Source organism: Grus americana, chromosome 8 (genome assembly GCF_028858705.1).
Source record: "Grus americana isolate bGruAme1 chromosome 8, bGruAme1.mat, whole genome shotgun sequence".
NCBI classification, from domain to species: domain Eukaryota; kingdom Metazoa; phylum Chordata; class Aves; order Gruiformes; family Gruidae; genus Grus; species Grus americana.
Genome location: NC_072859.1, coordinates 7,129,632 through 7,152,023, shown reverse-complemented (window position 1 = coordinate 7,152,023; position 22,392 = coordinate 7,129,632). Strand labels below are relative to the sequence as shown.

The 22,392-nt window shown below is 42.3% G+C and overlaps 1 protein-coding gene across 7 annotated transcripts in view; it reads left to right on the top strand.

Moving 5' to 3' along the window:
* Positions 1-22,392, top strand: part of KLHL20 (kelch like family member 20) — a 30,926-nt gene that overhangs the window by 4,107 nt on the left and 4,427 nt on the right. For 2 of the 7 annotated variants that reach the window (XM_054834300.1, XM_054834301.1), the window contains exons 3-13: positions 5,695-6,268; positions 10,835-10,993; positions 12,150-12,244; positions 13,466-13,581; positions 13,957-14,140; positions 15,322-15,465; positions 15,682-15,815; positions 16,422-16,630; positions 18,278-18,384; positions 20,443-20,523; positions 20,608-22,340. In XM_054834300.1, coding sequence (XP_054690275.1) covers positions 5,695-6,268; positions 10,835-10,993; positions 12,150-12,244; positions 13,466-13,581; positions 13,957-14,140; positions 15,322-15,465; positions 15,682-15,815; positions 16,422-16,630; positions 18,278-18,384; positions 20,443-20,523; positions 20,608-20,638 — 1,834 coding nt within the window. In that variant the 3' untranslated portion in view covers positions 20,639-22,340. Of the gene's footprint in view, positions 1-5,662; positions 6,269-10,834; positions 10,994-12,149; positions 12,245-13,465; positions 13,582-13,956; positions 14,141-15,321; positions 15,466-15,681; positions 15,816-16,421; positions 16,631-18,277; positions 18,385-20,442; positions 22,341-22,392 lie in introns of those variants that run through there. The other 5 variants (XM_054834303.1, XM_054834304.1, XM_054834299.1 and 2 more) reach the window with 4 other exon arrangements.

Genomic DNA, 22,392 nt, shown 5'->3' with positions numbered 1-22,392 from the left:
ACACATTTACATGGCTTCACTTTTGAACCACCCTTACAGCTGATATCTGTGCCTGGATGTATTGTATTGCGGCAGTCTAGCCTAGCAAGCATGGCTCTTGGACTTCAGTTCTTGAATGTGTTTACATGTTTTAAGGGCCTCTGTGTGGACTGTTAAAATTTCTGTTTGTTGTTCTACTGTGTATCTTAGCAGAAAATATAAAACATTCCTGACTGGATTTCAGGGTCACAGATTTTCTATGAAGTCCAGCAAAGCAGATGGCAGAGCACTTCCTTTTATCCTTTTACTCGGGGCACTGCAACCGTTTAACACCACGTGCAAGAGTCGTGTTAGATGTTGCAGGAAGAGGGAGTGAGACTTGGTCAGTATATATTAGTAAACACGGTGAGTTGGTATCAAATGTGTACAGCATTCAGAGGATGGGAAGTACAATTTGAACAGAAAAGGCATTGCAGCTATTCCAGTCAAGATTATAGTAGAGAAGATGCATTGATGTTGAAACAGGATTTATCTTGCATTAGAAATGAAGTGATAGCTGGGGCAGGCTATTCTTTCTCACTGTCAGTGTTCTCTCTGCAAGAGAACATTGTTTAGTTGAAGATAAAAGCAAGGCAGAGGGGACCTCTCCAGTGAATGGCATAGTCCCACAGTACCCAAGCAAGGAGGGCAGAGCAGATCTGATGACCAGGGTCAGCCAAGAGTCTGGTGCTCATCAGGCAAGTCTGTAGTGATGAGGAAGGGCTGAGGTCAAGCTGAGGAAGCCAGCTCAGCAGTTCATTATCAGTGGGGTACATGGTCAGGTGCAGATGTGCTCAGGCCAGGCACGAGGGCTTGAACAGCTCCCAAGCAAAGTGGGGAGGCCTTCCTCCCAGCTCTTCCTCACCCAGCTCTTTCCTGGCAGCCTGATCCTAGACCCTGCTGAGGGGGAGAGGCTGCAGATCCCGACGGTGCACTTGGGGCCCTTGCATGCACTCAGAAAGCCAACCAATTGCTTGGACATAGCTCTTGCCCAAGATAACTGCAGAAGGGTTAGGAAGGTTTTGGAAGACTCCAGCAATGACCTCATCTTTCAGAGTATGGACATCCGCGTTCTTGGTGAAACTGAGTTTTCTGGGCTTGGTCAGTGAAAATCAAACTAAACAATGTAAATAGGGATGTATATACCAGACCCTTGCAGTTCTCCTTTTGAGTAATGTAAAATAATATTGCAGTCAGATTTATCTGCTTGTTTGCTTAACGCAACCTCATTGAGAACGTATACCTAAACCTTGCTAGCTAGGTAAGAAAAGGAATCAGTGGTATTTTTACTGATAATCAGACTTTCAGCTAACTAATTCCTAGAGTATTGATTGCCACAATAAAGCATTTCCATTTATTTAGTAGGTAGTGTTGTGGTGGTCACTTCTATTGCTGAAGGTATCACCTTTGACTGGGCCAAATCAAAGATCTTTGTCCTAGCAGTTCTGTAATGAGTATAGGAAATATTTTCTCTGTGTATGCATTAAATTCAAACCCAGACATTGACAGAAATCACTGCACCAGTTTGGTTTGTTATCTTCAGTTGCTACTAAAATCCATTGTTACTGAAATCCACTAGAGCAATGTGTGATTTTGGATTTCGGTCAATGTTTTCAGCCTGAGACTTGTTCTGTTTCATAGACCTGAGGTCAGCCTATTGTTTTCTGCTGAACTGTGTTAAAGCTTGCTTGTAATCTCATGCTAAAACATACATTATCTTAAACAAAAAACCACGGGCCATTCTGACTTGAAAGTCAAGGAGCTCTATGACAGTATCAGAGAGAATTTTTCTTAGATATGTGTTATTAGATTTTTTTTTAAAACTTTGGAAAAAGCTGCTATAAGCTCTAAGGATGGATGTCTCAGATGTCTATGTTAATAAAGTTTTGGGAACTGGTATAGCTGAACAAAATGGAGGCAAAGCAGCCTATTTATTTAGCTGACTTAGTGTTGCAGACTGCCTGTGTTCCCATTTGTACTTTTCAGCAGTGTGCTACAAAAACTGATCCTTTGTCAGCCCTTTCTTAATCCCATTGTATTTGCTGATTTCCCCAGCCCTGCATTTTGATGGAAGCTAATCCCAGAATATCTGCATAGCTGAGCGTGAATCTTTTATCCTTGCATACACATTTCCTCTCCGATCCTCAACCCTTCTTAATCACCCCGAGTACTCAGGAGCAGCTCTTAGCTTTGCATGGTGGGCGGGGGGCGGGGGGGGGAGGCAGCTAGCCTGCCATGTGAGAATCAAGTGCTGCCTTCTGTCTTTCACACCTCTAAGCTACTGACTCATCATTTCATTCTCTATGCATATATATGCATAATGCACACATAATGCAGTTAAATTATTATCCTCATGGAGACACATGCCATCAGACGGTGTCCTTTTAATTCACACTTCTGTGCCTGTGTATAGCAGCAACCCACCGTGCTTAATATCAAGCATCTGGTTTGATCCAGTATGGAAATTCCCAAGCCCATTGATCACTAGCTTCTGCATTACCCAGAGATAAGTTATGGATGAATCAGGAGTGCTAATTTGATTATTACTCTTTTTTCCATCCATTCAATTTTCTTTAATCATTAACCAGCACTTTTGCTCCTGGAGGAAGGAGGCTGGATACAATGCAGGCACTCAGATAAGCACTGATGGGAACAGGAATGCCTCCAGTTCTTACTTAACCAGACTCCTTTTCAGTTAGTTAATTTAAAGAGGTGTTCAGCAGAGTCTCATTTGGGCAGAAAAATCCTGTTCTGGCTAGGAAGGACTAGGACTACTGCCTAAATCTGGTCCACTGTTCATGTGGCGTAAGCTGGTCCACCCCATTGCTCTGTGTCAGCAAAGAGCCTTGGGCAGTGGGATTGACAAGGCACGCTGCGTTCCTTGTGGCAGCGTAGCCTTAATGTAATCTTTTTGTAGTTAGAATCTGTGTTAGTATTAAACTCTTTGAGATCTCTTTAAGGGCTGTTTTTAGTGAGGGTTGTCTTTGAGGAAAGACTACAGGTGTAACAGAGAGGTTCTGCTTTCCAAAAGGAGGTGCTATCCTGGATGTAGGCTGTCTCTTGTGATCTTTAGTTATATGAAATGGGGTTTTATTTTAAGAATGCCTGTTCTGTGTTTAGATGCTTTGACAGACAGTCTGGTCAAGACAAACTGTCCAAAATTATTACAGTAGCATGTGTCTTAATAGGGTACTTATTTTTTCTTTTTCTTTTTTTTTTTTCCCCTCCCAGGGGTTGGTTTGACATAGCTTGAAACCCCTAATGCACAATAAAATCCATTTGGCTTGCTTAGCAAGAACTAGACTCTGCAGGGGGATTTTTGTCAGCACCTTTCTCCATCTCTTGGTAGAAAGATTAAATTACTTACCCTCTGGCCTTAGCTGCTAAGGACTATGAAAGTAAGCCAATTAGATAAATTAATCTTTATCCAAAGTTTCTTGGGGTTTTTGTGGGGGTACCATTAAACTTAGTTTGCGTATGCTGCTGTGAGGAGAGCTTAGCTGCATTGTTCGTGAGTGTTCGTGGCAGAGCTTTGAAAATGGTTGTCAAACCCCACAAGGTGAATTTGGGTTGTGAGGGACAAGAGTGGGTGGAGGAGAGTGAGAGGCAGTATAACAGCAGAAGGATTTGTCAGAGGTGTCAGAAAAGGAGAACGGTGATGGATATAGAAAAGATGGAGTAGGGATAAAAAAACCCAAAAACAACAACCCAAGGCATTTAAGGTGCAGAGGCTGAACAGGAGCAAGCAGCAAAACCCAGAGGGGAGACCCAGCTGGATCTGTGTAACTAAGATATGAGGAAGAGGTAATGGTCTGAAACATCTGAATATGATGATCAAGGAGAGAGTGTGGGGGGGAATGGGAAAACAGGCTAAGATGCAAGTGAATAATTTGAACTGCTGCAAAGAGACTGGTTTCCCTGTGGTTAGAAAGCACCGTTGACATAATAATGAGAGGAAAAGATGTGAGTTGTTTTTTTTCTAATTCTTTCCTTCAAGCATGCTGCAAAATACATTGAGCAGTGGCAAAGCGAAGTTAAATTTCTTTTCAACTCTTAATATGAACAAAGTGAAGTAGCGACAGCTCACAAATGCCAGTGTACCGGAGAAGCTGGTAATGGATAGTGTGTATTGGGTCTTTCGGTGTATCTCCAACAGCCGGTGCACTCACTGGCTAATTCATAACTACCAGTATTCTGATATTTTGCTCAGTATGCTTTAATTGCTCTAAGTGATGGTTTTCCTTTGAAGTGGGAAGAGGCAATAGTTTCCTGTATTTTCTTTATTTTCATAGTAATTGATATGTCACTGGTGCTGATGCATCTTTTTAAATAATTGTGCGTATGTTATCTGGCAGAAATTCACATGTGTTCGAACACGCAAAATGCTGTCTCAGTTACGTTCAGTCTGCTGAAAACAGAGTTGGGTTTAATTCTTCTTGTTTAGCACTGATTTCAGTCGTAACATGATAGCGAAGCCTGGGGTGTAGGCAGACGTCTCTGTAAAGTGAGGTATGAGATGTGTCATCTTGGTTCATTCCTGCAGAACTGCAGAAGGGCCCAGGGCAGTACTGCATTCCCGTTCTCTTGAGTTAGTAGCGTACAGGGTGCGAAGCGTGATCTGTCAGCCTTGTCGCCCTGCCGTGCAGAGCGGTATTGCACTTAAGCTGTGGCAGAGCTGACATCTGCTCAGGGATGTGAGGGATAAAGGAAAGGTGCCTGAACTTTCGTAAAGAGGGACATCAGGTAGTTGGAACATTGCGTGTGGAGCTGGGATGATAGTATGCTTTTCCTACCCTGTGCCAGAAACTTGGTTTATATATTCTCAAGTCATTCCTTGTCTCTAAAGTTACCATCTTGGCTTTATTTTCTTCCTTTTTTGGTAGGCAAGTAGTTGTGGATGCTTTGATTGTTTTGACTTTTTCGTGATTGTTCTGATAATCCCTATTGCCTTCTACAGTTCTTAGTCTGCCATCCCTGGGAAAGATTAACTATCTTTTGAAATGTGGCAGGGAAGGTGGATTGAGTCAGAAGCCTCTATAATTCAAAAATAACTGAAGAGGTGATGATTAAATGGATATTCTGTGAACCTGAAAGATACCCATGTTAGGCTGCAGGCCATTTTAAGTTACTGAAGTCTGTGTGACAGTTTAGTGTGTTCAGATATCAGAGTGATGAGTGACCCTATCGAAAATGTAGGTAGAAGAACAGAGAAGTTTGGCTAAATCATGCAGCTGGAATTCTTTGCAGTGGAAATCCATCTCCAGCTCTGTCAAAGAAAACTCAAGTGACAGTGGGCAAGTCAGCTAATCTTCTCTGCTTTGAGTCACTCTCTATGAAATGGGGATAATACTTCTCTACCGCACAAGGCTATTATGAGGTTCAGTTAATAAATATGTATGTGTAGTTGGATATTACAGCAGTGTGTCATAGAAAGCACATTAAAAGAGATATAAATATAAGCCTGTTGCAAGTTGGCATTTGTTTACTTCTAGGTACGCTTTGGTTTGAGACGGATTCCTCTTTCACGTGATCACCTGCTTGTTTCCGTGTACCAGCACGGAGCAACAGGCACTGCTAGCTTTGCGCTCATGATCGCTGCAAGCTCTAGAGCTTTGGCTGACAGTTGGTGGTAGATTAGTTGATGATGGTCCTATCTTATGGCTTCCTTCGCTGCAGGTGTACCAGTACTCGACCAGGAGAGACCGGAATGGACGTGACTAGCCGTTGCACACTCGGAGATCCAAACAAACTGCCAGAAGGGGTGCCGCAGCCTGCTCGCATGCCCTACATCTCTGACAAGCACCCTCGACAAACTTTGGAAGTCATCAATCTTCTCCGGAAGCACCGGGAGTTGTGCGATGTAGTGCTAGTAGTCGGTGCGAAGAAGATCTATGCCCACAGGGTGATTCTGTCCGCCTGCAGCCCTTACTTCCGAGCCATGTTCACTGGGGAGCTGGCAGAGAGTCGGCAGACAGAAGTAGTGATCAGAGACATTGATGAAAGGGCCATGGAACTGCTGATTGACTTTGCGTACACCTCTCAGATCACTGTGGAAGAGGGAAACGTCCAAACCTTGTTGCCAGCTGCTTGCCTTCTCCAGTTGGCCGAGATTCAGGAGGCTTGCTGCGAGTTCCTTAAGAGACAGTTGGACCCTTCCAATTGCCTGGGCATCCGAGCTTTTGCTGACACTCACTCATGCCGTGAACTGCTGAGGATTGCTGACAAGTTCACACAGCATAACTTCCAGGAGGTAAGGATTCTGGAATCATGGTGTAAAACGTGAACGTGTCCTGTGAGAGCCTGGGCAAGTCTCATTTTGTGCTTCTTTCCAAATCCTGTCTTTACATCTGCTGTGTGCCCTAATAGCGATGGGTGTCAGCCGTTAGTTGGGGAAGGAGGAGGGAAGAGGGTACTTGCAGGACAGTGTTGCGCTGATGGTTTGTATACGATCCACAGTGTTTCTTCTCTTCAAGTTGTGTGGTGAGTGCTACGTGGAAGGCAGGGTCACAGGCATCGTTGGAGTTTGGTATTATATCTGATATGGCTGCGATGGTGTGACATTCCACTCCCCTTTCAGAAATGTTCTGAATTCTACAGGATTGGAGGAGACACAGATGTTAAAGTAAGGACAATACATCAATAGAACAAAAAAAACCCCCCCACCTGGTGTTGAGTTTAGGGATTGGAAATGTGGGTGTATTGGGGGAGCATACAGCTGCCTCAGTGGAGTCTACAGCTCCCTTGCTGTAGGAGAACTAGGGTTTTGCATCTATTATTCAGCAGAAGTTGTTTGAAAGTAATTCAAATGTGTAATTTTGTAGCTGACCTTTTATAAACCCAAGTCTCTTTTCCTTTGTTAATTCTGCCTAGATCATTTTTGGAGAAAAAAAAATTGCCAGCAACTGTTTCAGGGAATTCTGTGAGCAATAGTCTGAGAAAAGTGGGTCTTTACTTAACTGTTACACTCAGATGCAGAAAGGAGCCCAACACTTTTAAGTGATGTCTTTCCTGAGCCTTGGTTGGAAGGGGAAGAATTTGCATATATGTTGGAAACAGCTACTCTCTAGGAGTGCACCCAGCATAAAGGTCTGTTCCCCTGCTAGAGAGGTTTGTGTCTTGGCTTTTCCAGAAACTGCACTCTTCCATCCTTTGGAACAGGTAGCCTGCTGCGGAGAAATCTCTTTCCACCTGCTTCACGAGTAGAACCTTTCCAAAGGGAGTAACTCCAGTATCGACTTCTGATGCTAATTTAGTTTCCCCAGAGAAATGGCAGTATGTAAGTGCAGTGATTGATTGCAGTTTGTTGATGTTTTTTTCCTCACAGGAAACAGATTGCAATTGTATTAATTTCAGTCAGATAGTACTTAAAATTATGAGCAGAAGCAAACACAATTGAACTTGACTTCTGGACACTTTGAAGACAATACTTGGTATTTAACTGTAGACATATGACATCAGTGTACTCTAAAAGTTGCAATTAAATACGCCTTTCCTAACCATAAATACTAGAATTTGCTGTTTAAGATGAGAGGTGGGTTTTGTGGGGTTTTTTTTGGTAGAACTTGGTGATTTCCCAAAAGCCCTACATTTTAGCTGGCCATTTCATGTGCTGTGTGCTTGCTCTGCATTTCTTCTATTCTGCTTTTTTTTTTTTTTTTGGGAGCAGGATGGTAACCAGATGGTCGTTTATTTTCAGTGCTTGGTCGTTTTAATGGTTAGATCTGTGCTCTTCTCATTATTACATGAGTAGGGCATGCTTGCAAGCCTCTAAATAACTTTTTAACAGCATAACAATTTTGTTTTAAAATGTTTTAGCATTAATACATGCAGCTGGCTGTTAAGAGCTGCCCGCTATGGAGTTCTTTTCTTTCACAGTCCCTCAAAGACTGCTTCCTGTCTTCCTTATCCCTGTTAAAGCACACAGAGGAAAAGTTTTGGACACTCTCCTCCTCAAAGATGATGCAAATTATAATTGACTTAACTGAATCATGGCCTCTGGAAAACAATTGCTTAGATTAGAGCACTATTTCTTTGGCCTGAGCAGGTTTTGGTGTCCCTTTCAGTGCCCCAGGAGTTTTGCAGCTCTTTATCCTTAACGATCATTTCTTTTGCTTCCACTGCAGACAATCTTAATGGTGCTGCTTGTTGGGATTGTGTTCTGCTCTGCTGTTATTTTCCATCTGGAAAGTGGATTGGTAAACCCTGATGGAAGCCAGTGACTTGGCTACTTAAACATCTTCCACTGTGGAGGTTGAGAACTGATAAAAAAATGTGCCTTTCTCTGCAGAGGCTATATGGTCATCGTTTCTCCAAGCTGGCAGAAGGAAACGTGAGATGGGAATTTCCTGAATGGCAATGTAAAATATTAAGCACTAGGCATCGAGCCAACCCATGCAGTTACTTTGAATGCGGTCTGAATTGCTTCATGTCCTCTGCTGTGCTAGTTCTATTAATTTTTATGTGTATTGCTGCATTACATCATTAACTTCTTGGTAGAATGTTTTTCCAAGTTTTCCATTCCCCTCAATTTAATTTGTTGACTAAAACCCCTAGTGAATCTTGTGCATGTAATGTGAAATGGTTCTATTAACAACTCCACTGTACAAGAACAGCCTTCGTATTTTTTTGTTTGGTCTCTGACATCTGTGTGAAGGGAAAAAAATATACGTAAGGATGAACGACTTGTACTTTGTATCAACAGACAAAAATTGCACTCCGTATTGTATACTCTGGCATTTATTCTATCTGTTTGTAAATATAGTAATGCACATGAATACTGTAGAGGAAATGAAGCCCATCAAATTCTTGTTTAGTAAGCAAGTCAGTCAAATAGACTATTAATATTAGTCAGATAATTATTAGTGTCCTGATAATTAAGCCAAAGCATTTTAAATAATTATTTGTTTTACTCTGTAAACTAACAAGTTGCATAGTAGTAATAACTTGGTTTGCAGAAGTGCTGCCAATAGTTTGAGTTTTGTGAGGCCATTGATGCAACTGGGTTTTCTGAGGGTGGAGGAGAGCCTGGATGACCATCCTTAACTCATAAATTTCCAGAGCCTCTGTTTTCAGAGTCCGAGGCTGCATTTACAAACTGCTGGGGTAAAGCTTAGACATAAGCTAGTCTATGTGGAAGGGAGGGAGACTATGGAAAAATGCTGATAATAATCTTTAATGACCAACCCAGTTCTTCTAAGGCTGAAGAAGTGTGTGGGCTAACCTTGCTGTGGCTCCTACTGCCTCTGAAAGCCCACGGGATCCTAGAACAAAGTCTGGTAACTGGTTTCGCTGTCTGTTGTGTTCCTTCTAACTATATTTGCTGTTGTCAGTACTTGACAATTTTTGTATATTCATTCAGTGCTCTTAATTTCTTTAGGTAATTAAAAGGACTTCACAGCTGACTGCTGTTGAGATGATGGTGTCAAAGAATGTATTTTTCTTTCATTCATGCTGCAAATCATAAGTCCTGGAATCCTAATGTGGTCGCAAATGATAAGGGCAAGCCTGTATTCAGTTATTTTCTATCACTGAACCTCTTGGAGGCTCAGCGGAATGGTTGTAGGGAAGCCAAGCTGGCAGTTATCAATCAAACCATTTCTGCAGTTCTCTTTATTTTGATTCTTGCATCTTTCCCATCTACCTGGTATCCGTGCAGCAGATGTGGTTGTGCCTGAGCTCTGTAAGCTCTCAAGGCAGTCGCAGGCTGACTCACATGTGCTCTGTGGTGTGGTGTGTGAGCAGTCCTCCAGTGGTGGCTAAAGCCTCCTGAGAAACTCGGTCGCTATCTTGGGTACTGAAGGAATTAACATGTTTGCAGATTGTCACTGGCTTGAATTTCACAAGAGATCAGCCCTTAGGGCCTTAGGAGGCTCTGATTCCTTCTTAATGCATCTGGACTTGTGCAAACTCTATATAATTTAGAGCAAATGAAAAAGGCAGGATCAAATGAGTCCATCACCCTCTCCTGAAATATTTTCTGTTCTGCCACAAATCGGCATTCAGGAAGACTTTCCATGTTCTCTACAATGCGTCTGGTAGCTTGTTTGAGACTCGTATTTTTGTGCTCTGTTTTGGATTTCTTTTGACTAGAGCCTCTCTATTCTGATACCACTTTTCAGTCACATATTTATTACCTATGCAATGTTTTTATTTCTGCTTTTTTAAGCTGAAGGAGGGTCGATTTAGATTAGACGTCAGAAAGAAATTCTTTACTGTTAGAGTGGTGAGGCCCTGGAACAGGTTGCCCAGAGAGGTTGTGGATGCCCCATCCCTGGAAGTGTTTAAGACCAGGTTGGATGGGGCTTTGGGCAACGTGGTCTAGTGGAGGGTGTTCCTGCCCGCAGCAGGGGGGTTGGAACTAGATGATCTTTAAGGTCCCTTCCAACCCAAACCATTCTATGATTCTATATATATTAGACATGGCAAACAAAGAGACTGATTTTAAAGGAGGGCTTTGTTTTTGCTAAATTTGGAAACCTGATCAGTGTGTTCTGTGGTTTAACCCTTTAAAAGTGTCTGACAAGAAAACTTGTGTAAAATTCCCTTTCACTTGCAACCCCATCTCAAGGTGTCTGTGTTGTGTTGCTAGGGACTGCAGTCTGCTCTGTGCAGCAAACCCTTCACACGTGTCAATGTCAAAATAGTGATGGGTATGTGGCACTTTCCTGGATCAGTCCATTAGACTAATTCAAGTGGACTGTATCCACTTCAGACTTGCACTGAAGTACTGGAGTGGTGAATGGCTCTTTGGTGCTTTGGCCACTGTCCTTACCTTTTTTTTTCTCTCTCCCCTCCCCCCCCCCTTCCATTTAACCAGGTAATGGAGAGTGAGGAGTTCATGCTGCTCCCTGCCAATCAGCTTATAGACATTATATCCAGCGATGAGTTAAATGTTCGCAGTGAAGAGCAGGTGTTCAATGCGGTGATGGCCTGGGTGAAATACAGCATACAGGAAAGAAGACCCCAGCTGCCACAGGTAATCTTGAACGCAGTAATATTCGAGACCGCTTTATCCAGGGGAAGAGTAATGAGGGCTGATGTGGTGGTGCCACAGCACTGTCACAGTTCTGAATGCGTGCAGAGCCACAGTAATCCTCTCTGACTTCCACCTATGTTAGGTGGCTTCCACTCTCCCATCATCTAGGCTGGAAGGTGCAGTGGCTAGAGCCTTCAATAGGGGCTTTGTTGAATTGTTTCCAGGTAGGACTTGCCAAACTAGATCACTCCAGTAGTCTGTCCAGACAAACCTGCCTGCATTGCTTTGAGTGTTGTATAAAAAACCATAATGGATAAGGAAAAGCTTGCTTTCGTTTGGGCTGTATCTTTAAGCACTGCTGTTTGATGTATGCCTCAGCCGTCATGATCTTATACTGGAGCTTGTCAGAATGGTTTCGTTGAAATAGGATGCTTCATCTAAGCCAAGGCATTTCAGAGAAGCACCCATTCTGACAAAGCTGTCAGCTGGAAAGCCTCTGAAGTCTCAGGCTTTCTGATCAAAAGAGGTGAGAGTCTGCCTGCCTCAGTGTTTCTGCTTTGGAAATAGACATTAAATGCAACTTTATTTAGCGGAAACCTTTTGAAAATTATTTTAAATAAACCAAACCAGAAAAACCTGCTGTTCTCAAGGTAGCTCTTACTGCTCTTATAACTGCGTGCCTTTTTGGCCCCTCTGTACCTGCTTGCATCTCTAAATTCTAAACTGTTGTGAAAGGCACGTTATTTTCTATTGTTCATTTACTGCACAATACCAGTCACACTTGAGAGCTGAATAGTTGATAAAGCTTCTAACTGAGCTAGTTTTTCAGGCAGATGTATTGACATCTGTAATTTTGTAAAGGTTTTCAATTGTGACCTTGTTTTCAGCTGTTAATAGATCCATTGGATTGTCCCCTTTCAAAGACTGATTTTCTGTTGGGTGTCTAAATGGGTATATTGAAAAGGCAGTGGTGCTCAAAGATGAGCTGTGTTTAACTAAAATGCCAGGGTTTGGATGTGCAAATGACTGTGCATGTTTGCCAGAGGAATTACTAACTCTCTATCAAAATTTCTTAGCCACTATTGTTTTCGATTTGGCTTCTTGCATCTCTGTGAGTATATGTGCTTTACCATATATGTTCTGTTTTGTGTTTTAGGTCCTGCAGCATGTCCGTCTACCGCTGCTGAGTCCCAAATTTCTTGTGGGTACAGTGGGCTCTGATCCACTTATTAAGAGCGATGAGGAATGCCGGTAAATCTCCTGACTGATCTACAGATTTGGATTTCGTTGTATTTGGGTGCCTTATTTGCATCTGTTCTCTAAAACTGCTGATTGTCAGTGGTAAATGGGTGGTATCTCACAATTTCCTCTTTTGCAACTGGGAGGAGAAGAGATGCAAGAAAGTGTTTAGTATTTGCAAAATAGTGACTAGTGTGCCCTAGAAGTGTTTTTGTTCTTTCAAGTTTTCAGTGTAATAGTAAACTTTGAGTGCACAGTTTGACTGTTGGTAAAATACCCTTCAGTGTATTGTTTTCCATTTTGCTGCTTTTTTCCTCTAGTCATGGCCTTTCATTACAGCTTACCATTTGCATGGCATTCGTGATCTCATTAGGACTTAAAGTATGTAAAAAGTCTGCACTTTGGTAACGGAATTAGACTCTGGGATTAGAGTCTGCTATTTCCCACAATGCTAGTGCAGGAAAATTCTCATTTCCTCCTCTTAGGGTATGAGTCTCACCTTTCTAGTTCTGCAGAGTTCTGTGTCATCTATAAAGCAGGCAATTTTTCTTGTCCTTAATGTTAAAAAAGTTCAGGGGATAGGCTAAACTGTTCTCTTCCTGAATAAACATTCATAGTGGGGGAGTTCCACATATGTAGAGGGGAGGAGGACTACTTTTTTCTTTTTTTTTTTTTTTTGTTTGTTTTATTCAAGGGTTTGGAATATTAGGATTAGTCCAGGTGGCAAGTCATGAATGGATGGGCAGTGTGAGCTGGCCAGAGCAGATGGAGAAAATATTCATCAGAAGGGTACTATCTCCATCTGTTGGTCGTGCGTGTGTATTATGTATCTGTGTGCTTTTCAACTCCTGTTTTTTTCCTAGGCAAAACAACTGATTGTTAAGTTTTAGCTTGAGGCAGTCTGGGTTTTTCTTTTCTGCACAGTAAGCCTGACAAATCTCTTGTCACAGGTTTTTATCAGTCTTTGTATAGCAAGCAATATCTATTATTAACTCTGGCCAAATACTGATACTGGTCTAGTGCTGTCACTGTGTAAATGACTTGTAAACAGCTGATGAGTATTTAGGTGACGATGTACGTTTTAACTAGAGCTAGTCATGCACTTAGGTGATTTGTGAATACCTGAAGTGCATGACTAGTGCTGGCTGCTCTTGCCCTTGGTTTTGATTTGTACCTTCTCCTGAGACTGGTATCAGTGAACTTTGGGGATTAATATTTTCCTGTCTTAAACAGGGATCTAGTGGATGAAGCTAAAAATTATCTGCTGTTGCCCCAAGAGCGGCCACTGATGCAAGGACCAAGAACTAGACCACGCAAACCCATCCGCTGTGGAGAAGTGCTCTTTGCAGGTATGTATAGCTCCTTCTGGCTTAGGTCAGGAAACTCAAGTCTGGGTTTTCTGGTGATAGTTCTTCTGTAAGGCTAGTCTTTACAACATGTTTCTGAAGTGACCTGTGCATTAATATTTGGGGATTTATCTTATGCTTTCTTACTTGTGTGATTTCTTTGGTGCTACGAATGCCACAGTATTTCCAAAGTTATGCTAATCCTCTTGAAAATCACATTCTGTCTTCTAATTATAATCCTCAGAATGAGTAAGTCAGAGATGGGGCTACTGGGTTAAGGCTGACGAAGTCCGGAGGGATTATTCGTACCAGGCACATGTACAGTACGTGAGCTCAGTGTGTTATTATGATGCTATTTCTTGTGTTTGGTTCCTACAGTGGGGGGCTGGTGTAGTGGGGATGCAATTTCCAGTGTCGAGCGCTATGACCCTCAAACCAACGAGTGGCGGATGGTGGCTTCCATGAGCAAAAGACGCTGTGGTGTTGGAGTCAGTGTTCTGGATGACCTCCTCTATGCTGTGGGAGGCCATGATGGTTCCTCTTATCTTAACAGCGTAGAAAGGTAGGTCTCCATAAGGCCAATGCGCAAAATGTTAACTCTGGATGTTTAAACCTGGGTGCAGCCTCTTAAAAATGAGTTCATTTTGCCAGCTGCATTCTTGTTCTGCTGAAAACCTGAAATTTATATTGCACGTTATCTACATTTCCTCCTCCCTTGTGTACCCCTTCAATATTGTGTTGGTTTACTGCTGAACTAGGACTTCATGCATAACACCTTGTGTCACATAATCCCCAGCTTAACGAGACAAGATGTAGCCTTTGGTATAAGGAAGGCATATGTAAGAGATGGGTCTGGGTATAATTGATGGGAGAAGTGATGATCCTGGTTAACCTTCTTTGTGATTGCTGGTTTGTTTTTAGCATTGTTGAGGAAGGTGAGGTTACAGTAAGCATTTCTCAGATGGTGAGGAAAAGATCCTGGAATTTTATTGTGGAGCATTAACCAGAGAATTAAGGAACCTTGCAAACACTTACACAGAAGGAAAATAGGTCAGGTTTAGACCTGTGAAAGACATAAGTCAAACAAGCTTTGTCAAGCTTCCTGTTTCTGGGAGCTGCATATGGCAATCCCCATGCCTAAAAGCCACATGACTCAAGCGCTCCTAGCACTCTAAATCTCAGCCCTGTAACAAATCCAACAAGCAGTACAAATACCACCTTTGTCCTCGAGCCTCCCTTTCTTCCCACGTATCTCCTTGCATACTCCCAGCTTCTCAGATCATGGCCTTAGCCTTACATCTCCCATGTCCCATACTTTTCTGCTATGCACCATGTTTCCTTGTCTCTGGATTCCCAAGTCCATCTGGTTCCTTCCTCTTTTATCTCGAAGTGTAGGTCCCAGTGCTGGCTGAGTTCTTGTGTGAACTGCAGAGAACATACAGCAGAGGAACTCTGTCTGCTGCTCTTTGCATAGATGCAAGTTGCCACATGTCAGCCAGTCTCTGGTAACCTGCTGCCTTACGAAGCTGAACCTTTGATCTTCACTTTGAATCATCTCAAGCTGCAGTTTGAACATCCCTGGAATAACACGTATTGGATGCATTATATCACTTCTGGGGTTTTATCCACCTTACAGAATAGCTGTGTTGTGGTTTAAGCTCAAGATAAGCAAGTTTCACTGCCTGGAAGAGCCTGAAGTATACATAGACAAGCAATTTTGTGCTGTTTGGTGTGTTTTTCTAGGTATGATCCAAAGACCAATCAGTGGAGCAGTGATGTGGCCCCCACCAGCACCTGCAGGACCAGTGTTGGAGTGGCAGTTCTTGGGGGCTACCTCTATGCTGTGGGTGGCCAGGATGGTGTCTCTTGTCTCAACATTGTGGAAAGGTACTTTTTAGTTAAATTGAAAAAAAAAAAAAAAGTGGTGCACAGGGACAAGAGCATCTCTTAGAAGGTGCAATTGATGCAGACGAGCTGGAGAGGGGGGTAAGTACTGTACAAATTTTACAGGGATTTTTCTTTGGAGAGAATAAGGTCAGTCTTCCTGCCCCTTTGTGAAGATGCCGACACTTCACTAAGCTTCAGCATTTATTCTTTTGCCAGGTATGATCCCAAAGAAAACAAATGGACTCGAGTGGCTTCCATGAGCACCAGGCGCCTGGGGGTTGCAGTGGCTGTGCTGGGGGGCTTCCTTTATGCTGTGGGAGGCTCTGATGGGACTTCTCCTCTCAATACGGGTATGCCTTTTGCTGTCCCTCATTGCAGTCAGCACTTGTCACTGTCCTATTTGTCCTTAGTGTCCCCAGATGGCTGTTGAATAAATTAGTCATAACTTTGCTGAGTTTTTTCTCCTTTAAATGTGATTTTTACCATACAGTAATTCACTTTTTAGGCTTGTGAGCCCCTATTACCTGGTTCTGTGTTGGTTTTTTTTCTTTCTCAATGCCGCATTTGGCAGTGTGTCCTGAATAAAATACTTTGATTTGCATAACAGTTGCAAGCACATCTTTTTTCTGCAGTAGCCCTTTTCTGCTGTAGGAAGGAAGGTGCCAAAGGTAAAACTACTGCAAGATGGTAATGCAGGTCAGTTTGTAGCATTGTCAGCTCACTCTTGAGTGAAGATGCTGAATGTGATTTGACTTTGGGACTGGAGAGAGAATAGCAAGCCTTCTATAGAAGAAAGGCATTAGAGTGAGAGATAACAAACTGGTTCATCATATTTTTGGTGTGTGGAAATTGCAGCATCTTTACAGATTGAGCAATACTTTGGATGCAGGTTCAAAACTGCTAACCCCCACTGCCTGCCAATCCTGTTGTCCAAAGATGTGTCGTTTCCTCTGCAGTGGAACGTTACAATCCCCAGGAGAACCGCTGGCACACAATTGCACCCATGGGGACGAGGAGGAAGCACCTGGGCTGTGCAGTATACCAAGACATGATTTATGCTGTGGGCGGCAGAGATGATACAACAGAGCTCAGTAGTGCTGAGAGATACAACCCTCGAACCAACCAGTGGTCTCCTGTTGTGGCCATGACATCCCGCCGAAGTGGAGTGAGTTTGGCTCAGTTTGCTTGCTTGTACTGTATGTAATCACGTGGTGAGAGCACAGGGTAGTGTTATCTTGGGAGGTTTCTCTTTTGTTTCCTCTCTACCTTCACCTTTCCTCTTCTGTGAGGAGAAAGGTTTGCAAAAAGTCAAAGCTCTTTAGCAAGACTAGTGAATGAAGTGGTGGTTGTGTCATACAGCTGTTTAACATGCCTGAGGATGGGGAAGTGGAGTCATTTGAGGGTCTTGTTAAATAATTTTAGTCCCTTATATGGAGTCATCTACTTAGGCCTGAAACAGAGGAGTTCTTTAGGTTTTTACTTGGTGAAGCAGCCATACTTGGTGTGAGATACTATTAGAGAACACTATCAAAATTAGTACCCAAGTCTCATCCTGCAATCCACTTTGGATGAATTGGGAGGTGAACATACCAACTTGCCCAGAAGTAAGAGCTGGGAAACTGGGCAAGTATGTGTTTAGATACAAAATTCCAGCCAAGTCTTTTCATTGCCTTGAGATGTGTGTGGGAACAGGGTTTCTGGGCTTTCACTTAGTATGTCGCCTCTCTTCTCCGAATCCTGTGAGTATGGGGAGTGACAGCATCTTCACATTAACTGCTAATCTTCCTGCTTTCTGTAGACATGCGAACAAAAGATTAACATAGTGTTTTAAGTAGTCATCGTGTTTGGGCAGATGCAATTGTTATGAATATTTATCATTGGATGCTGGATTATATAGTAAAGAGTGGATTAATTCTGTCTCTATGTTAGTACTTCAGTGTCTGGTGAGGCAAGTATGAATCATAATTTGAGCAACTGCTGGTTTTGGAGGCAGAGAACACATACTTATTTCCATCCTCAAAACATATAGTACACTGTCCAACACACTCCTTTTTAGTTACTGATGAGGCATTGACTTTTCATGAACCTCTTCTATATTTGCTTTCTGTAGAAACTACTAAACACATGCGTCTGTAGCCTTCCTGAGTTGTTTCCAACTTCCTCAAAGCCAAAACAAGGATGGGCCGTTTTACATTGTGTTCTTGTTGTCTTTGTTATGCCATGAGATGTTTTCACTGGAAGTGATCTTCCAAAACCTCAGAACTGTTTGAGATTTCAGTGATGATGTGCTTCAGCACAAAGACAAGAGAGAAAGTCTGGAGGCCAAGGTGCTTAGAGATGTTCCAGACCTCCAGCCTGAGAGGAGTAGGGCAGAGGCTTACATATGGTTCTCCTAGTTTAAGCAAGCGTTCCAGGCTGTAGGCTGGTAGATACTCTGATACGTGTGTGTGTGTCATACTTTGTTAAGAATTTCAGTCCAGGACATAGCAAGTTTTGGCTGATAAAGGCTTAGGTTCTCATGTATCTATTATCACACAAGCAGATCTAGTTCTTGTAGTTGGTAGTGAGGGGAACCTTCTGCTTTTTCTTTGATGGTCTCTATTTTGAGATGTATATTTAACTGTTTATGTCTTGTTATTTTTTGGCTATTTTGTTTGTGCTTTTTTCTCCCCCAAACTCTCTACTACAGACTGCCTTTCACCAAACATGCTTATTAAATCCTTTTATTAACATTTTCATTTTAACCTTTTCAGGACCTGTCTTCTCAGGACATCCCAGCTAATAGCTACTATCTGTGGTGGTTGTTTTACAGGTTGGCCTTGCAGTGGTGAATGGACAGTTAATGGCAGTAGGGGGTTTTGATGGCACAACGTACTTGAAGACCATTGAGGTGTTTGATCCAGATGCTAACACATGGAGGTAACTGTTAAGTTTGTGAAACAATCAAATATTGATCCCCAGCTCTAGCAGCTGCCACCCAACTGGAGCTGTCCTAGCCAAATTAGAAATGTGAGGTACGCCATAGTGAAGAACTTGGGTGTGGTAGCCAGTCTAATCTGCACGTTGTGGCTTGTTGGCTGGCATGGAAGTGTAAGCAAGAAAACCACATTTTTCAAAATATCCCAGTATGCCATTTACCTTCAGCATCCCCATGCCTGTGACTGGGGCAGTTGAGAAATATTTTCATGCTTATTTCTGATTGAATTCCAGCCATTGATTCCATTTTAAGTAAAATGGGAGCGAGTTTTCCATAGTTTTCCCATCCAAGTATCCCAAGAGATTTAACCAACACTTAATGAATAAAATCTCATTGCATCTTTTGCAGGTAGGAAAATGGTGTGTAGATAGGTTACTGAGACCCAGAGAAAATAAGTGATTTAGCAGGCTTGTTGGGTAGCAAGCAAAGGATCATACCAAAACCTAGTTTGATTTTTTTTAAGTGCTGCTTTTGAACATAACAAAAATGGACCCCACTGAGAAAGAGATACCCCTTCTGTTTGTTTTGGGCTGAGTCTCTTCTGCTTCCCAATAAAATTAAGCTTGCATTAGCAGAAGGAGCTCACAGGCATCATGTAGAATTCCACCTACTCATTTTTTGCTTTCAAGCTGAGGCTCTGATTTCCAGATCCTTTTGGAGGAGCTGAAACAGAACACTTTGGGCATTCTTTCCCTTTAAATCTGCAAGACAGCAATTAGAAGAATTTAATCTGATTTACAGACTGAGAGGAATAATGGGTTGCCCTGAGAAGCTGTGGCTGCCCCTGGCTCCCTGGCAGTGTTCAAGGCCAGGCTGGATGGAGCTTTGGGCAACCTGGGCTAGTGGAGGGTGTCCCTGCCCATGGCAGGGGGGTGGAACTAGATGATCGTTAAGGTCCCCTCAAACCCAAACCATTCTATGATTCTATGAAATTGCCTATCAAAGATATGTACTGAGCAGAAAGGCTATTTTTCCTATTACTTTTCTAGTTATAACTACACTGGAAAGCAATTGCCTGTGTATTTCTTCCCAAGTCCTAGTTAGTATAAAATTTCAAGCTCCTGTCTGTATTCTTGCTGCTTTAGTAATCTGGCAGGGGTGGGGAACAGAAAGAAGCTAATGTCCTTATTTCTTCCAGCCTAGTAATACTAGTAGATTTAACCTTTCCTGGTGAGATGAGCTGTCATAAGCAGCAGTGGAGGAACTTCCCTTTGTTGAGCTATGGACAATGCCTTTTGAACTGCTGAGAAAACCAGTTGAGTAGAGAGTAATATGTACTTCATGTTCCTCAGCTGAATGGTTTCAGCTACTTCCAGTGACAGTAATAAGATGTCTAGAGGTAGGAGTTACTGCCTGGGATAGCATTCACAGAAGTTTAGGAGGTTGTTCAAGGTATTAGCTTGTGGTCTGTGACACAGAGAGGAATATGCAGCTGAAGTGAGTAGGATGTTGGAGTCTATAGGGATCAGATTTCTATATGAAATGGAGCCACCATTTCAGTAACATATTTTGGAGAAGCAGATGGTGCTTGGGATGTGTTACATCTTGGTTGGATCAGCTGAATTTAGGGTATTAGAAATAGAACAGGAATTAGTTGTATTGTAAGTAGCAAACCTATATCCTTGCTCTTGTGTTACCTAAAATACAGCCCAAGGTCAGCTGCAGCCTGCAAATCTCTCTCTCTTTTTTTTTTTTTTTTTTTTTTTTTTTTTATCGTGCACATAATCACTTGCTTTCTCCCTGTCTGGTAACTTGAGTGACTGAAAACTGTGGTATCAAAAGAAGAAGCAGTTTCTGTTTTGAGAGAAAGGCATGAGCAAATACAGCTGTTTACCTTGGAAGTATATAAAATGACTGCTACCCAACTTACTTGTCATGGTCCGCTTTAACCAGCGGTTAACAATGGTGTAATTATGCTGACAGGGACTGATTCGGTCTTTCCCGTAGTAGCTCCATGAAGGAGCTGAACCAGTGTGAGCACCGAAACCTTGTCTTTGCAGGTTGTACGGTGGGATGAACTATCGGCGGCTGGGAGGAGGAGTAGGTGTTATCAAAATGACACACTGTGAATCTCATATATGGTAAGCATCAAGATGGGGGGAGACCCCTTGGTTCTCGTTCCTAGAAAAACTGAAGAGACTTGTTGACACTGGACCTCTTTGCAGCTCTGGTATGAACGGTCTAGATCCAATGTAACTCTTTGCCGGTGACTCTTTCTATGGAATTATAAAAATTACTTCTGTGAGAGTGCCCAATGGGAGACCACGTCAGACTCCAGGGAACCACTGGACAAAAGTAGAAGTGTTGCTTATGTCCGTATTTTTTCTAAATAGTCTACATTTTTGAATAAACCAAATGGTAAAAGATATTGTAGCGTAAACAGTGCTGATGTAGAGACCATGTGCTATACTGGGAGTCTGGCAAGGAGGAGGGTTTCCTGCTTTCCCTCCTGCTGTGAGCAGTGGATGTGGCAGCTGTGGCGGGCGAAAGAGGAAAGTGATACGGAAAACATTGCTTTTTGCCTTATTTACAGAGAGCTTCAAAAAAAGTACTTGACCTGCAAGGTGCCACCTTTGCACAGAAGCTTTTCTGTGCACAGAGTATATTTATTTTTTCATTTAATTTGTATCATGTATTTTCTTTGTATCGCTCACAGCGATAATTCCAGCTTTTTATATACATATATGTGTATTTTATATATATATATATGTATATGTGTGTGTGCGATTTGAATTTTGACAAGCTGGTGGTTAGGGCAGGGCTATGTCCTGCCGGCTATTGTGGTTCCAACCCTTGTGGTATGTTTTAGGGTCTCTTAGAGTACAGGAGAGCTATGAGGATGGGTGCCCTGAATCTTTTCAGTCTTGCTGGAGGCAAGAAGTAAAACTGGAACTCTCATCTATCGACTGAATCAGTGAAGTGCCCAAAAAGGGTGAGAGTGAAAAGGATTTCAAATGATGCCTTTTTACTGTACAGCGTATGGTACAAAAGTTCAGCTTTTGTCTCTCCCCTCCCCTGTATATGAACCTAGAAACAACTAGTTGTTGCTTACTTATAAAGCCCTTTTTCTCACATTGCGTGCTAGCTATCGGTTCTTGTCTGAAGCTGGGATGCAGGTATCATCTGTTAATTCTGACTAGCCTAGATCAGCTCTCACTTCTCAGGTTCTTGCTAGAATGGCAGACCCGCAGTCGGCTCCTGCTGAAAAAAGCTTAGACCAGCATCATCTTCACTGCCCTCCTGCCTGTGTCCTTAGAACTCCTGTTGTGAAATGCTGACCCTGATGAGATGGTATCCTCCCTTTTAGTGATTTTTATGTCCTTTGCCTGTGTGTGTTAAGAGCAGGGAAAGGTATGAAGCTCACTAAAGAGTTTGGAGGGGAGGGACTATGAGTAACTGTCATGTTTCAGTGACTGTGGAGGCACCCAGGTGTGGGGGGAGAGGGGGGAGGAACTCTATACTCAAAGGTTCTGATATGTTTGTACTGTAATTTCTATCTAGTGTGAAAGAATGACCTTTTGCACCTGATATAACTTTGGACCTTACTAAGTCTGATTTTAAAAGAGTAAGAGGACTGTAAATTCTCAAGATGAAAAAGGCAGTGCTGACATCTTACGTTCTTTAACTTCATAGTTTGAGTCACATAACTCAGCATTTTAATGTGCTTGAATATAGTAAAAATTACACTACAGTAATAAATGGGTCATTAAAACTTTTTTAAAAGCCCCTTTTCCCCTAAAGGTTGGTATTCTTGTGTTTACATATGAAGATCATTTGCACCTTTACAAGGAAAACAAGTATTCTGTAAACAAATGTTTACATGTATCATTTATGCTTTTTTCTAGCATGAGTAACTTGTATAAATAGTGCTATCTTAATAAATTTCTTCTATGCTGTTTTTTTGTTTGTTCCTTTGGGTGAAAGCAGTGGACTATACTTTTGTATAGTTT